Here is an 18,524-nt window from a genome sequence, read left to right as displayed (position 1 = left end):
ACACAGCGACCATCATTCCATTACACCAGGGGTAGGCAATTAAAATCCTAATGGGTCCAGTTTCAAAAAATCCTCAAGCTTGGGTCCGGGGGTCTATCACACATTTTTTATGACCGTTGTTTTCACTGATATAGGACTGCATGTGTTTTATGTACCAACAGTCAAGGTGTGCATTATGATTCAGAGGCATATTTAGCCAATATAAGTACTTAAGGCGCTAGTAGTATCAGTGTCTGTTTGGTCAACAACTGACTATCCGCCACCGTCTCGGAGCAGATCAGGCACACAGGCTTAGAGCTGCATGCAGGCAGAATGAACACTCCTCTTTAAAAGCTCTGTTCTCACAATCTACCTTTCTCTTCTTAGAGCACGCCATCTTTCTCTTGAACTGCAATGAAGCTTTCTCTCTCAACTGAAGGCACTCTTTTCTTCTGTCAATTTTGCCGCGCTTGCGTGCACCAGTCGCACAGCTCGTAGGGCAGGCTATCATCTGATTGGCTACTGGCATTATAAGGTTTAAACAAAAACATAGCCTACCATAAAGTTATAGTTAATTTAATGTATTTAACGGGTTTATAAAAGTCACCCAAACATTAGTTGTTAAAATCTCTTGGTCAAAATTATATATACCCGTATTGGTCCGAATATAAGACGACCCTGATTATAAGACGACCCCCCGTTTTTCAACACAAACATTTAGAAAAAAAGATTTGCAGACCAGATTTGCAGAACAAAGAACAGTGAATTAAACACTTGTTATATCAATGACAATAATAATAATGCCAGTAAAGGCCACGGCACTTTCAAGGCAAAATATGTACAGTATGATTCAAAATTAATATCAAGCAACATTGGGAACATTTTTAAATAACATAGAAAAATACAGGCCACATATTTAACTAAACTTAACCAAAATTCGCCAAACTTCTCCTCCGATCTCTCTCTATCGCTCACACACGTCCTCTGCCCCGCTGTGTTCGCTCTCGCTGTCATCGCTCCTCAGCTGCTCCGCTTCCACCGGCTCCGCCCAAAGCGCGTTTTCTATGACGTTTTCAAAAACTCTCCGGTCAACCTCACTGAAACAGCCACTTTGAGGACCACGGTAGGATTTGCGCTGACTGTTGACGTTATTTTGGTGCTCGCCATCTTCTTACGTTACACTCCGTGACCCCAAACATCTTGGCAGCTTGGCAGTTGTTACTTGACTCTGCCTTATTTACGACCATTATTTTAAAATTGGCATCATAGCTCCTCCGCTGTTGTTGATTGACCTGACCCACTTTTGAGCCACTTGTCAGCCTGTCTTTAAACACCGGTAACGGTCTGGTTGTTAAGGACGCTGGACTACTTCTTCCCGGAACCAATTTCTGGCGCAACCTGCGGCCGCGAATGTGTATTGACATTTAAAGGGAGAGGCGAAGAAGAGAAACTGCGCTCTGAATACTAGACCCCGAATATAAGACGACCCGACTTTTTCGGACCTATTTCGATTGGAAAAAAGGCTGTCTTATATTCGGACCAATACGGTATATATAAAAAAAATCGCATTATTAATATTATTGTTGCAATTGTGTCTCGGTCCGGAGAGGACGTCAGTTGGGTCCGGACCCGGACCGCGGTCCGCCTATTGCCGACCCCCGCATTACACCATCGCCACGGAACAATAGTGCTTCAATTCGAGCGGATACGATTGATCTTCAACACGGGGGTCCGCAGAGTTACTGCAGGGGGTCCCCCTCCTAGTTGCTTTGATCCCCAACTTTTATTTCTTCCAAAAAGTCAAGTATGTACTTTGTACTAACCTATGTATACAATGCCAAGCCATTGTGCTGCCTTTATACACGGCGCTATAGGCCTGCACTACACGCTACTATTGGCCCGGTTTTTATAAGCAACACAGTTTAATACAATGTGTAGTAAGGTTACTCTTTACTGTGTAATTATCAGCCAAGAGGTCCTTTGCCAGAGAAGCATTGAAGTCCTCTGCGTTAGGGATTTTCATTCGTCGAGAGAGAAATACACATAATCTGCAGTCTGAGTGTAGTGTTACGAAAATATGAGTAACACCAGCCATACAATTGTTTCTCCTACGTTCTTTACAGGTTATTAGCCCCAGAGGATGACACACAGATAATAACTGTTATTCTGCAAACGATTGTGTGCGTGACGTAGGAGAGCTTGTTGTGAGCATGGAAGAAAAACACAGAAAGATAAACACAAAGAAATGTGTCTGTTTAACTGTGAATTGCCTGGACATGCCTCGCACCCAGTGCCGCTGCTAGCTATTTTGGGGCCCTACGCATAACTCCCCCCCCCCCCCCCCCCCCCCCCCCCGAAAAAAAGAATTGGTTTCTGCCAGTTTAACATTTTATTAAAACGCAAAAGTTAAATCTACTTTGTAAACACAGTTCACAGAACAGCCAAAACATACATACAGTACACACAAGTATTGGAATGTCCAAAATCTTTTAAATTAAATAGTTATCCATAAATACAAACTTAAAGCCAGAAGTATACAAGTAAGAATTTTTATTTTTATTTTTATTTATTTTTTGGGGGGGCCCCCTCAGGACTCTGATGAAGCAACATAAAGAAACACGTGGGTATAACTTTAAATTGCCGTGATGCCTAGACATGCCTCGCACCTCAGTCAATACAAGAAATCAAATGCAGGGAAATTATTTCTGGTCCCCCCCTGGCACTGTGGGGTTTGTAATCACTGATCTCTTCCTGGAAAATGTTTGCCAATTCCAAGTATCCAAGACCTCCATTGTGCAGATAAAGTGTATTTTCCGACCTGGAAGGCCTTCTTTGACCAAGCTTTGAGCATGACTAAAGGGTGGCTAACGAGTGTGAGGCTTGAGGGGGCATGGAGTGATTTGAGTACATTTCCTGTGTTTGAAGGAAAAGCTCTGCTCTCCGTGTACTTGGTTACCAGTCAACATTCAGGTCAAGTCAGGGCAGAACAGCTATGCCTGCTATGCATGTGAACTTGCCTGTCAACGCTTCAAGTGTCGTGGGACAAACTTTGACAGGGCTTAGTTATTCAACGATGAGTAATACCGGACAATGCTAGAACTCCAAGCTAATTAACAGAGTATTTATACAGATTATGCAGAGAGTGAAAAACCAAACGTTGACTTGGATGGAGGAACTGTGCGGCTGTTGGCTCAACGCTTACCCTTCTTGTGATAATCGTCATTAAGTCCCAAACATTTTCAAAGACTGGTAGGATGTATCAATCAATTCAATATGTCTTTTTAAATTGGTTGCCGATGTGGCTGATGTTCCGACTTGTTTCCTCAGACCCGGAGGCCAAAATTTGCATATAACAGTGTGTTTTTCACCATTCGAATCTGTACTTGTTGGTTCATAAAACTCTGTCGACTACGTTGTTGTTATTGTTTTAAGAAGCCATGCAGGCGTGCCAATTAGGTTAAATCCTCGGCTGCAGCCGGTAAACAGTGTGTGAGCATCGTTCACTATGGAGAGAGTGTACGGCGCCAACGCACACGTTCAGTAGGCGTAGACGGTTACATTCAGGTCACCGTTCACCAAATAGATCATCACCTTCAATGAACGCCGCTCTTTAAGCATCTTCAATGAACACAACTCTTTTAGCACCTTTAATGAACGCAACTCTTTTAGCTCCTTCAACGAACGCAACTCTTTTACCACCTTCAATGAACGCAACGCTTTTAGCACCTGCGATGAACGCAACTCTTTAAGCACCTTCAATGAACGCAACGCTTTTAGCACCTGCAATGAATGCAACTCTTTAAGCACCTTCAATGAACGCAACGCTTTTAGCACCTCCAATGAACACAACTCTTTAAGCATCTTCAATGAACGCAACTCTATTAGCAACTCAATGAACGCAACTCTTTTAGCACCTCCAATGAACGCAACTCTATTAGTACCTTCAATGAACACCGCTCTTTTTTCGCACCTTCGTGCACAAGACTGTCTACATATATTCATGCATATATATATATATATATAGCAAAAAAATATATAGAAAATAAAGAAAACATGATTCTACTGCAATCTATTGTTGCGTTGGGGCCCGTGAGTGTCTGAGCGCTGCTTGGCCTGGCAGCCTGAGAGGCCTACCGTGTTGGTGGTCGTCCAGGGGGTCGTCAGAGGGCTCCTGCAGCATGGCCGAGCGGCGGTAGACCACGTGGACCCGGCCGTTGTCCTCGAGCTCCTGGGCGCCCCGCACCAAGGGCTCGATGAAGTACTCGTCCGAGTCGGTCCGGATCATCCCCGCCTGCGGAACCAAACAGTCGGCTCGTCAGAGAGGAAAGAAGAAGAAGACGAAGAAGAGGAGAGCCTCGTCGTCTGAGAGCCGACGCCCCCGGACGGCAACAGCAAGCGCCGACACATCCGGAGAGAACACACAGCATACAACTTCATGTTTGAGATGGCGCAGTCAGGGACGTCAAGTCTATTCTGGTAGAGGCCTTCATCACACGCAGTGAGACACACAAAGGGCTCCACAGGCCCTATGAGATGACACCTCCTTACACAAGCAAGCAGGAACAACTATCATTGAGAGGTCCTTGAGAGGTCCCCAAGCGGCGGGCTACCCCTAAGAATAGGGATGGATGGGAGGGCAATTGGTGCTATCATTGATGAAGATAATAATAGTAGCCATTACCATTAACATTGTAAGTTCAATACTATTGTTACAAATACATCATTTGTGTACTGTCCATGGTTATAGGGTGCTGGCCAGGGAGCAAGCCGGTAAACCTCAGGGCTGACTGATTGGCACACAAATAAACAAGTGTGTGTGGCACCTCATGATACGATTAGCTTCCGATTATGAGGTCAACGATTCGATTCTAAAACGATTATCGATGCATCTCGATGCAACAATTTTTTTTCCATTTCCATGCCTGATTTTCAAAAATATACATATACATCTGAGTTTGCTACTCAGAGTTTGCTAATCACTTCCTACTTTTGTTTATTAGAGAAAAAGCTTTTGTCACTTTCTATGAACAATGCAATAATCAATGCAGCTTGCATTACAACACAAAATCGAAGTATGTAAAAAATAGGTTTCAGTTTTCTTTTCTTTCTAATCTTTCTTTTCTATGTCATTAAAGAAAAAGCTGCTCTTGAATTAGAAGGAGTTCTTGTGGCTGGCTGTGAGTTTGCGTGCATGCTATGCGTAGGCTGAATTGCAATCGTGTCAAGACAAATCTGATTGGCAAATACACACTGAAGATAAATTAAATCATTCTAAAAGTATCCCTCTCTGGCGAACAGAATGTTTTTTGTTTTTTTAATTCAGATTATTAATTTATCTGCAACGGGACGGAATCATTTTAGAGAATCGCGATGCATCGAAGAATCGATTATTTTTCCAACCCCTTTTACAGATGGGGATCCAGACCGATGGGAACAGACTATCTCATTCAGATTTCTTGATTCAGTCCTGCATGCCAATCACGGTCTGTGGCCATGCCTTCTAAGCACCTCGTTACCGCAATAAGTGTTAAGGAAATGCTGCCCATGTGAATGAAATTACTTTGGGGACACAGGGTCAAAGTCTCATTACTAAACAACAATTTATATATGCATATGGCACTGTGTGGGCGCTGTGGCGCATTTCTGCACGCAAACCGAAAGCATTTGGCACATTTGGACGGATTGGGTTTTTGCAAAGTATTGTTCACATATGGCTCCAATCCCTGTAATTCTCTACATCGTCATGGTATGTTTCTTGTCTTTCTGAAAATGGTAAAAATATGTGGCTCACAGCTAATCATGCTGTGAATATTCACAGTCGGTCTTAGTGCATCCAATTCATTTTGGTTAACTAAACATCCTACACACCAGCATACCGCTCCATAGCTTACAGATGTGACGTGTTTCCTACAGCATTCATTGTTGGGTGCACCGTACCTTACTCTTCAGTAAAGGCAAAAGATAACGTTCCAGTCTCACGATAGCCTGCACTACACCAACTGATGTTAAAAAATATCACTATACCACACATTATGCAAAATCGAAAGAGAATTGCAGAGTAATTTAACCGGCAATCACTTCAAATTTGAGAAAAGAGATTTCAGCAAGTGTGGGTTGCACTCCATTGTTACATGATGTGGTTTGAGCTGAGCTGCTTAATGAGAGAACAGAGTTCAGAGAATGATGAAGTTGTTCAGTGGGTGGCTAGGGCCTTCCTGCCTGTCCCTACCCCACCCCCCCCACCCCTACCCCGGTCGTAAAATGGGATCGCAGGAGCAAGCCCTCTGCATAATTATGTAAAGTAAACAGTGGTTAAGACAATACTCCCACAACCCTGATTCACCTTCTGTGGCTTTTCTTTCCATGCTGCAACCATGGAATTACCTTAGCATTACCATGTCTCTCGTCACAGAAGCGGTGGTACAACCATGGAATCACTTCGGCTTTACTACGTCGCTCGTCACAGAAACAACGTTTAAACCTTGGCCGGCTGTAACAACGGTGAGGAGAAAGAAGTGAACCATACAAAATCACTGCTCCGAGGCCAGTACAGCAGGGACGTTTGTTGACTTTTCAAGAGACTGCAATTATAGTATCAAAGTAAGGGGGGAGTCAGGAATAATACAGCCCATGATGAATATTAACAGAAGGCTGTCGGGAAGATCACTCCTCAACCCCAGGGATGGGTGTTTTTTGTATCACTCTTTACTCCGTAGGCGGCTCCACGCTAGCTGTACAACCGGCTGCTTGTGTGCGTAATACCGCTCTCACTTCATCAGGGAGTGGATGTTATTCCTCCCGCTTGAGACTGTGTTGTTGTGTCCCTGCTTTGCTGCAGAGCTTGTTGGGAACCAGGCAAACAAAGACATAGGGTCGTCGTGTAGGAGAAGAGCAGCTCGTTAGAGAAAGACATTCGTAATCTCTGAGCATTAAATAGACACGCGCACCCACAGACACCCACGCACACGCACACGCACACGCACACGCACACGCACACACACACACACACACACACACACACACACACACACACACACACACACACACGTTACCGGCTGGAGCTTGTTATAGTTACCCGGAGAGGTGTGTACTGTGCAGTTAATGAATGCTGCGGTTTGAAGTCACGGTTTGTAGGACCGTGAGGCAAAAAGATTAATGAAGCATTAGATAAGCTTGAATTGTTTTCAAGATGAGACTTGAGATAAGCTCATGTTGGCAGACATTCACAAGCACACACAAACACACACACACAAACACACACTCACACACAGATCTTCTGCACACGCACAAACCAACACACTTGAGTTGGCAACAGGGTTAATAATATTACAAAATAATTACATAAGATTGACAAGCATTGTCTTAAAAAAAATGTGTTTTGTTTGAATACGCCTGCAAAAAATGTCAGTAGAAATGCTAATTGAAGGTTACTTGAGCATGTTTGTCAATATCATTTCATGTCTGGTCTCCTTCGATAGACGGTGGGAAAAAAGAAAAGCGAATTGAGATGATCCACTCAGTACAATCAATGTATCAATTATATTCTGACTGTCACAAAGAACCAAGCTGTTGTTGTTTTTCTCTGCCACAAAAAATCCAAGGGGAAGTGCTACCTGGTCTGCTCCAAGAACATGTTACTCTGTCAAAATCTACCGGTGCCGCAGTAACCCCAGTCGGCATTTCGGCCTTTTGCAACCACCCCATACACACTGACTCGTTGTCAACTCTCTCAGTCCCAGATCAACTGCGAAGTCTACTTGCATTGCATTTAAAGGGAAGTTGGAAAGTAAAAAAAAAAAAAAAGGAAGCATCAAATGCCGAATGCCTGTGTACCAGTGGGACCTAACTTCACAAGCAAGCACCCATGTGAAGAACTTCTAATAAAGAACAATAAACACACAGAAACCCATAACTGCGGTATTAATAGTCAAATGAAACGTGGCAACACAGCTAGGCTATAAGGACGGAAAAACATAATTTTTTCAGGAAAGGAGGATTGTGCAATGCATTCGTCCGATTCCTCTTTATGTGCAACTGTGATGTTACCCGCTTTAACATCGATCACGTTGAGATGGTTGGCTACTCATTACGTTTATCAAACCTTCATCTTCTGGACCAGAATACAATCAGCGGAGCTTCAACTCCTGCTTGAAAGGTCACCCTGCGGGGCTGCCTTTCGCCTACCCACGTTCCCAGAGGGAACCCTTTTAATATGGCTAATCAAAAGATATCCAGGGACAAAAGACAGACGATCGCGAGTGGGCTTTCCGCACCAACAGATCCGACGAGGATCTACACCATCCTACGCTGAACTGTGTAGGTTGACCTTCAGCTGAAATTACTAAACCGGAAAACTCACAGATCTATACTAGTGCTGTCAAGCGATTAAAATATTTAATCGCGATTAATCGCATTAATGTCATAGCTAACTCACGATTAATCGCAAATGTTTTTTCTATGCTAAATATCCCTTGATTTCTTTGTCCCATTAATTGTTCTAATTTTAATGCTCTTATCAACATGGAGAAGTGCATCGGCTTGCCTTGTGCAATTGCTTTTTTATTGATAACAACATTGGCATATCCTGATCAAAACAGGACGATACAAAAATAAAGCCTATAATGCAATTAAACGATGAACAACAATACTGCCTTGAACATAGAAGTCAGGCTACTGCTTCTTTGTTTTGAACCAAAGAAGAAAAAATAAAAAAATACCATAAATAAAAATAAAATAAAAGAATTTGCGTTAATCGCGTGATAAACAAATTAACGCCCTTAAAATTGGTTTGCGTTAACGCCGTTAATAACGCGTTTAACTGACAGCCCTAATCTATACGTTTCACTGGTCCGGCGAACACTGTGCATCCCGTGAGCTCTCAATGGTCTCGACTCGGTAGTGGTAGGGAAAGAGTCCCCTGACACCCCTGAGGGGTGCGAGAAGCCCAAATGACGGCTCAGTGACAGAGCCTGAGCCCAGGGGATTAGACGGGTCCGTGTCTGCCATCGCCTTGCGTAAAGCCCCGTCCGAAGCAAAGCTGCCAGACACCCCTGCTCCCCCCGGGCCCGCGTTGTCAATGAATCAGGTATTATGGAGTCACACTGCAGACTGCGCGAGTGTGTGTGTCTGTCATTCGAACGCTGAGGCAGCTGAACAGAGCCTAAGCTTCAGTATCTGTAAACAACAACTGTTAAACGATAATGGATTTGGAGAGGTGGGCAAAATTTTGTCGTGATGGAGGTCTTATTACATTTGGAGATCATATAAGAATCCATGCCAGCCTTTTTACTATATAATAAACAATTTGCCCACATTTCTTTCCTTAAACTACCCCCCTCCTGTAGTAATTTAGCAGATAATCTGGTACCCGTGTGGAAGTCCAAAGATGAAGAAGATCCATTTTATAGAAAACTGGGGGCAAATAAGGACCCTTACTTAGGATGGCAGGGGAAACCATCATCAATCTTCATGTCATTTTTGTTAATTATTCACAAACTCATTCACACAAACACACACTAATTGACTGTGGGAGGGAGAATGAATGTATAAATATTATAAATTATAAATATAATTGAGCATCGAGGCTAATTGCTCATAATAGTTTAAAATTAACTAATGGGCACCTGTCTTTGTCTCTTTCATAATAAATAACAACCTGTTCAGTTTTCCTTCAATATTACCCCAAAAGGAAATGCACTGTGCTGTGCCATGCAACTATGATATACTATTGACCTATTGATTGTCTTGCAATCTATTGCAAGACAGTTATTATTATGGCATGATGTATGCTGAATATGTCATCCGCCACAGATAATTAAATTCAAATCCTCTTCCCTGCCATATCTAAAGGTAACCAGACCAAATATCAATATGGAAAAATACCGGCCAAGAGCCCTGCTGATAAAATTCCCGTAGAACTTTGTCAAGATTGGCTAAAGGAAATGAAGGACGTTAAATGCGTGGACGAAAATGTCCACATTGCCATCCTCATGTAAGTGTCCAGATGGTGCTCAAGTTATTATCAACTACACTTACACTAGTTGTTGTGTAGATTAGAAGGCTAAAACCAAGGCTGTTAGTACATGTACATCCCAAGATACTACCACTACAGTCCAACTGAATAGCACATTTACCCAGAACACATAGTATCCTTTGTGTTCTGCAATTTTGTGTGGGAAAAATGGTGAGGCAATTAAATGTAAACTTATCAGAAAACAAAACCTTGCAATGCTCAAGGATCCCTCTGAGCGTGGCTTCAGGGGCGGTTCTGGCTGATAATAGGACAGCTTAGCAGAACGGACCAGACAATGACAGGTGTCTGACGTGCCTCTAGCTCTCTGGTACCTAAATAGAAAGCTCGAAGGACAGGATCAAGACTCTCCCTGTGTTCCATTGGGTTTATATACCCAGCTTCGGCCACGGCCAAGCAGACAGCGGCCACTGTGCCAAAGAAAACATATGGGATTCAGCTGAAGGCCTCCAGGTTTTCAGAAACACTCTGTCTCTTTCAGTCTAAACTTCTTAAGGAGCCCCGTGTAAAGGTGCTTTCCTTAGCGAGAGAGAGAAAAAATTTTAAGTAGAAGGCACTGCGACTCGGGAGTGAGGGAAAAAAAAAAAGGCTGGATTGAGTCAGGACACAGCCACCTTTCACCCACGGTGTTGTTCAAAGGTGTGTTTGCTTTCAAAAATGTGTACAAAAATGTGCAAACCTTCGTCATCCTTACCTGCGAGTTTCATCCCTCTCTCTTGAAAGAACCCATTAGAGGAGGAAAATTGATAAAGGACGAGATACGAAAGGTCCACTTGTGGAAACCGGGTATTTTTGAGAAAGATAAGGGAAAAGAAGGAAAACATGACATTGAAAATACAAAAAAAATGCATGGGCCAAATCCTCTATTTGGAACAACAATTCCAGACCGGGGTGGATGCATTCTCCTCCATTATACTGAATAAGAGTTCCATGAATTTAACTCAATGGATCTTCACCATTCATGCTCTCTTGTTCATGGAACAGACCAACCATGCCAACTTTCTCAAATATTACAATATTACTGCAACGATGTTGACACTAAGAATGTCTGAAAGACATTCTTTGCTTACCTCTGTAAGGCAGTATATATAAGCGTGTGTTTATATATATATTACTGGTGGCGTTTTATCCTGATTGAGACACGGGGGAGGTCGGAGGGTGAAAAAGGGTTAGGGTCGCTTCAATGCGTTGTATGTCCTGCAGAGCAAACATTTACTATTTAAAATTGTACTTTGAGAAGGTAGTGGTGAACTGTCTGCATTCTGCTCTATATAAAACCCGGGGCTGGTCAAAGGGTCTGAATGTCTGCCTGTAAGGACAGCAGCAGTGTGGCCTCCTCTTAGGTTTATATAGTTCACGATTCAAAATGTTTAATACACAAATATCAGCCCGTGGTTGTTAAAAGGGCCCTATGCTGCAGAGGGGAAAAGACTTAGGAAGAAGAAGTAAAAAGAAAACCCTGGCATATCCCGGGAGTGGCTCCCCTCCTGCACCTCAAACCCTATATCCAAACAGCTATTGGTCAAGCCTCGGCAACGGGCAGCTCTAGGCCGCGCCGTGGTTAAGTCAACTGCGTGTGAATACGACTCTTGTGCCTGAGCTGAGTACAGTTCACTGAAAGGATGAACTGACTCACTTTCTTACTTCTAATCAAAAGGGATATTTTCTTTGCCCCTTTTTTCTCACTAAAGTTCGATATATAGTTCAAAAGCGGTGCATGTCCAGCCCCGTTTATCTTTATATCAAAGAGGACATAAGTGAGATCCAGTGAAGCATATAGAGACTTTCAACCACCCCCCCACCCCAAAAAAAAACGTTGGAGCATTTCTCAGTTGTTTCGCTTTGTTCTGCTCATAAAGCTCAGAATAATATTAGTATCTGCTGCTCGGAGCGAGAGAACGCCCAGACTGGATTGACAATAGCGGAAAAACTGCTGCCGACCAAGAATTTGCCAGCTGATACTTTGATGCATCACACACCAGGGCATGTGCTTACATTTCACTCATACCACAGACACTGAACCGCCACCCTCCCCCCTGCTCCCCCCACTTCCCCCCTCTATTATGCCTGGCAGGGTTGATTACGCAACATGACACACACAGATGGAAGGGCCGCCATGTTTTATCATGTCCCCGCTGAGGTAGGAGTCGGAACACAAGCCAGACGGTTCCTTAGGCCACCCCGCTGGGGTTGCGCTGCAGGTCACTCCATCACCCGCTGAGAAGCTGTACCTTCTGTCTGCATGGGTGTCAGGGCTGCCAATCATACATAGAAGGAATAATCGAGAGAAAAAACACACGCACACACACGCACGCACGCACGCACGCACGCACACACGCACACACGCACACACGCACACACGCACACACACACACAAACACAGGGAGCACAGGAACGTGGGAGTGTTTCTTCTTTCTGCCTTACTCTATTTTTAAGGAAACAAATGAGGTGACTCTCGTGGCGACTACTAGGACCTTACGCGGGCATCGCTATTATGCTCTGCAGATATGCACCCGGCAGACAGCTGCACCCTGGCTGGCACCGCGTATGAATGTATTAAGCAGGGCCACCTCCGTAACAGGTCACATTTCCATCTGAAGAGTGCCTCCGAGGGGAGAGCAGAGACTTGGTGAGAGTCTGGATTTGATAAACAGACCATAGTGGGATGGGCTAAAAGGGCTTATGGGTTTCGGACCAGGAAACTAGGTCCTCTTTTTTATCGTTTTTTTGGGGGGTTTTGTTACGTGTAAGCAGCTTACGAATCAATTTGATTTCTGTTGATTTGACGTTTAGGGAACAGAGCCAATGGTTTGAATGTCTCCGGTGAGTGGAGATCATGCGGTCTTTGACCGAAAGCTTTGGTTATATCTTGTGATAATACAGGGATATATTATATTGAAACGGAACCGTCTGGATGAAGATGTGATTTGTAAGCCATGGAGTTCAACGACATGGCAGCCCTCGGGTTGCACCGGGATGAAGAGAGGCGGGAATTCAAGCCCAGAGCTACGCTGTGTTATGTCAGATCATCCGAGAGGAGCTCAGGCAGAAGACACAGTGGGAGTGCGAGGAGGTCAGAGGTGTTAAGAGAAAAAGGGAGAGAGAGAGAGAGAGAGAGAGAGAGAGAGAGAGAGAGAAAGAGAGAGAGAGAGAGAGAGAGAGAGAGAGAGAGAGAGAGAGAGAGAGAGAGAGAAAGAGAGAGAGAGAGAGAGAGAGAGAGAGAGAGAGAGAGAGAAAGAGAGAGAGAAAGAGAGAAAGAGAGAGAGAGAGAGCGAGAGAGAGAGAGAGAGAATATCAAATTAGACCTAAGCCTTAAAGTCATTCGATTTTGGCTCAGATTTGATCCGTTTTTTTTCCTAGTGTGAGAAATTTCTGACAAAAGGATGAAACCGGCCTCAACATCGCTGAGGAGAACCCACTATACTCATAAAGCCAGCGGCACCGCTCCACATCTCCATGCAGACCAGGTGCCTTCGAGGCATCAAGCACTATCATTACATCCCGGTAAAGGCAAAAGATGCCTCAGTGGAACCTATAGTATTCCCAAAAGCTATGTCGAACCCGAAAGAAAAGGTGTTTGAAAAGGCACCGTAAAGAGAAATCAAAACCTTTAAATGTAGAATACCATTTAGCATTTTAGTGAATTCAAAATAGGCCTAAAGGTTAGCAGATGACAACGAAATGTGTACACCGGTTATCGCAGGCGCTCAAAATTGTATAATTTTGACATTTTTTAAAACAAAACAAAATTGTAAGGCATTTATTGTTCCTGCCGTTTTTTATTTGAACAATTACAATAATTTGTTACAAATATACGTCAATAAACGGATAGGATATCTATCTCACCAGGTCACAGTGGTTGGGAAGAGTGATGGACAAGTCACACCGTAGACTCCTGCATTCTGTCTCTTCTCTGCTTTTCTCACTGCAACAGCAACACATTTGACTGTCAAATGTTTTGGAGCCGCCAGGGCTGTACCCTGGAAACTAGATCAAAAAGCATCCGATAGCACAGAAGGCTCCCCTTTTTCCAGAATCATTCTTTTTGAGGTAGAGCCAGAAAAAGACTAAAGAAATAATAAAACGCAACATTGCTTTTAAGATAGGGCAGTGAGCATCTTGACCATGGTAATGGGTTCTGCCAGCTCAAAAGGAGTCGGCTCACCCCCGAGACAATACCTTCCGTTGACCACTGCTGCCATGGTGCTTCCATCCAACCACAAAGGCCTCCTTTTGTATATAATAAAGCCTTGCAGGTCACACAGCGACAGGCCTCCGATGCATGGATTAAGTCTTTTTATGGGAAGTTATGGGTGACAGGAAGTGTGACTGATGCGGTTGTAGTCTGGCTGAGGCAACTTGCTCGGCATTTCAAACCTTTTTAAAACGTTGCAACCCCTCGATACATCAGAAGGGGGGAAACTTGCATTTCAGGCCTTTAAGCGTAAAGACAGTAACGTAGTCCAGAACTCTGTTGGATTCTATCACATTTATCGAGAAACTCCTCTCCCGGTTGAGTTTACTCATCCCTGTACTCCCCCAGATTTTCACATGCCTCCCACATACATGCGACATGAAGTCTGAAGTCTTCCATATGGGTCAGGACAGATCAGCCTCCCTTCACTCCTTCACTGCTGTATAAACCAGAGAGGAGGAACTATCTGCTTCATAAGCATATGCCCTGCCTGCTTGCAGTAAACAGTTCCAGACACCAGGCTGGCTATAATTAAGATTCAGTAAAACACACACCTAGCGAGGGGCATGGGATAGCACTTGAGATCAAAGACCCCTGGTTCCTCGATGTCAGGCCTTTTCGTCAGTAACTCCGGGCTGGCTTTTGATCTGTTATGTAGCACATCATGCTTTTTATTTAGCATACAACCCCCAACCTTGCCCCCATTTAAATTCAGATTTCAAGCAGACTCACTGCCTTGGACACGGTTACAACACGGTGAAACACTGTACACAGGACATCCTTGGATTAAAATGCAGTTGATCTTTCTAATTTACATTCATTTACATCGGTGTTTAACATAATGGAGTCAAATCTACTTGGTTCAGCTTTGGACAAAGTTCTGTTTCTTGAAAATGCAAAACAAGAGTTTGGCTATTCCTCGGGCGTGTAGAAACGCACATTGTTGAGGGGCTTCTGCTAACTAACAGGGCATGTTGTTTCCACCAACTCGAGTTATTCCATTTATTATTTGAAATCACACTTTTCTAGGGTACGAATGATAGAATAGCCAGGAGAAGAACAAGTGGAAATGTGCTGTCAAGAGGCTGACATGACGGATGGTTTTCATTAAATACCTTTAGCATTAGCATTAGCAAGTGTGACACAGGTGAAAAGTTTGTTTAAAGCTTCGACAAGCTCAACTGAAAGGCGGGCCAGAAGGGGCCTGACTAACAATTTTATGTTTCAAATATGTGGGCAAAAATTGAGCTTGACACAAGTTCTGACAGGAAAGTGAGATTGAAGAAGCTCGAAAGCTCAGAAGATTGGGTGTACATCATGCGCAAACAACATTGACACACTAGCCTGGATGTAGCCGCGGCGGCAGAGCACATCAAATGGCGTCTTTGACAGTCAAGTAATATCCTACATCCATCAGCGCTATGTGTCTCACACGCAATCACTTGCTTGGTCCGCAGTCTGTTTGTGGACAATCCAACGAGAGCTCCATTCATCACTCTAAACTAGAGCACATCGTATACTGGCCGCGCTTCGTTTTTATTCTGCCCTCGAGCCACTAAAACTGCAGTGCTTTCATAGTGCAACTCCACCCTATACACATGTGCTGTGCAGCTATTTTAAAGGACGTGCGCAGGACTCTCATTTGCTCCTGAAAGGTTTATCGAAGCAGGTTTAGCACAGCAGAGAGCAACATCGTGTGTGTACGAGGTCAAGTTTATAATTAACAAGACATGCTTTGACAAGACTTAATTTGACTTACTGCCCTAAACGTAATAATAATAATATCAAACGACAATGAAGTTGCAAACAACAAGGTTTTTTCTTTTTTTGAGGCAAGGTACGCAACTACGCATGCACACACACAAACACCACACCACATAATATAAAGCATTTTATACGGAAATATATATTTATTTCCATTTGGCATGGTTCTTGTTGATAGGACTTTGCAAGGGTAGTGAATTGAAATAGTGTGCAATATATACGTAGATAACTGTGATTTATGTCAAAATGTCAAGCCCTATTGCACATTCCTATGTAAAAAGAAAATTCCCAGGAAAATGGAAAATGTAAATAAACAGGTAATATAACTTCCCAGCATGTTTAGCACCGACTGGGGCATTTAAAAATGGGCCAAAACACCTCTCGGGGTGACAGGGGAATGACCATTACACAGATGTTGAGGAACAGTTATGCCGTCAAAAGTTACATCAATCTTGGTTAAAAAGGTTAGTCTGCTGTGGTTGGCTCAGTATCTCATCACTTCTTATAAGCCAATGTTCGTTGGAAGTCACTTCCAGCAGGTAAAGGGTAAACAGCTTTCATGTTTTAAATATGAATATTTATATTTTTCGTTAGCGGCAAGATGACTAAGACATCTGTACGTCACATCTGAGGAGTAGAGCTGACCATGATGCCTGAAGATGATAGTCTCACAAATCAGACGCTAGATTAACATCTACAGTCTGACCGCAAACAAACTGAAATCTTGGTTTCATTTTGGTTTGCTTTTAATCTATTTCATGAATTTCATATCATGTTGCTGGGGGCGGGATCAGTAGATGTCCATAACATGGAATGGGCATGTACTGGAAACCACCTGACCGGGCGGAACCATTACAAACGCGATACGGCCGACCATTAATCTTTGATCCAGAAGGGGACTGATAACTGTAATAATAATGGTCGGCACCCCTCCATGGCTAACAGCAAACTGAAAATCCGCCAGGGCAAAAAAGCAAACTTCTCCAGTAGCAGGTGGCTATAAACTAGAACATCTGTCAGCTGACACCAACAACAACCTTAGACAAAGTGACTGTAAAGGTTTCAGGACAAACCTGTGAATTAGAACGGCCATTGTAGAAACACACTCATTGTTAAAATCCACTTCTAAAACCTCCATCATTTAACTTATACAATAATATATCTGAAGCAAAACAGGAAACCCTGCATAACTCCACCTCCAGCGCCTTCTGGGGTCTGTCCAGGGCGCGGCGCACCGGCCCCCCACGACTTGCCAGATATATGGAAGAGATTCTTCACACCGTCTCCCTCTAGTCCCGGACCTGGGATGTCAACAATGCTATAGCCACTTCTGCACTCATGGACACATACGTGTGCACAAAAACACATACACACACAAGACGGGAAACAGAAATAGAATGGCCTTCATAGAATTGTCCGAGCAAGTCCGAAAATGTTTTAGTTAGTTTTGTTGTAAAAATGAAACACAGCAAGCCTACCTGCATTTTTCAATCTTTTCTTTTCAATCGTCACTAAAGGAGTGGAACTCCCCTGATTTCCACAGCATGGGCAACATTTGCTACACTTTCATTGTAAGCACGCACACACTCCGGCGCTCGCACGCACGCACGCACACAGATGAAATACAAACACCCCAAACAGAATGTGCTTTGCCTTGAGACTTCTGGGTTGTGTTTATCTGAGGTCCTGAGAAACCTGCGGAATTACTCTCTTTCACACCATGTTGTCGTATCACACCTTCAAGTGGCCACAGTGGGATAGCACACACACAAACACTGACATGCACACACAAATGCACACACGCACACGCACACACACACACACGACACAAAATCACACACTTCTGCACTCATGGACACATACGTGTGCTGTTCACAAATACACAAACATACACACACTTACACACAAACACACACACAAGACGTGTGCACACACGCGCACACACATTTGCAAGCACGTGCGCAAAGACAGGTGTTCACGTTCACACACAAAGCCTCGACGATTAACATTTGCCAGCGGTCTTCAACAACCTAGTACATCGGCATAACACTAGCCCTCAACACCACCAACTGGTTCAATATAAAAAAATGTATACCAGGCATTTCAGGGTGCTTCATATGCGCTCATCACTCTCAGTTGAAACCCCAAGCTTTAGAGTAAATTACGCCAAAACGCCGCCACTGTTGTTAAACGGGAGTGTAGGTATCTGGGACCTTTGGCAACTCCTAACAGCCCTAAATCATTCGTCAATTACTGTTCAAGTGGTTTATGAGAGGGGCGTGGCGGGGTTGCTCACTGTGGTGAAGAACAAAAGGAGATCCATGCTGCATGCGAGGCAATGGTTGGAGGGCGAGGGAAACAGAAATGCCCTCGTATTTGTGGCAGTAATGGGTAGTCATTCACCCGGGACAAACTTCAGCACAAAAGCTATTTGGTCCATTCCACTTGAGGAATATATCGAGAACAATGTGCAGTTAAAATGCCAGCCCGCGGCTTTTAAAGAAAAGGGACCTCCACCAGGGAGTTATAGACATCTAAACCTCCTTACAATCGACG

General features: G+C 43.8%; 1 protein-coding gene across 1 annotated transcript in view; it reads right to left on the bottom strand.

The window, feature by feature from the left end:
* adamts3 (ADAM metallopeptidase with thrombospondin type 1 motif, 3) overlaps positions 1–18,524 on the bottom strand; it is an 87,636-nt gene that overhangs the window by 65,528 nt on the left and 3,584 nt on the right. Inside the window, 1 exon segment of the mRNA XM_060053462.1 lies at positions 4,114–4,270. Within this exon segment, the coding sequence (XP_059909445.1) occupies positions 4,114–4,270 (157 nt within the window).

Source organism: Gadus macrocephalus, chromosome 6, assembly GCF_031168955.1.
Source record: "Gadus macrocephalus chromosome 6, ASM3116895v1".
Classification (NCBI taxonomy): domain Eukaryota; kingdom Metazoa; phylum Chordata; class Actinopteri; order Gadiformes; family Gadidae; genus Gadus; species Gadus macrocephalus.
The sequence above is the reverse complement of the archived record's forward strand: the minus strand, read 5'-3'. Positions and strand labels throughout refer to the sequence as shown.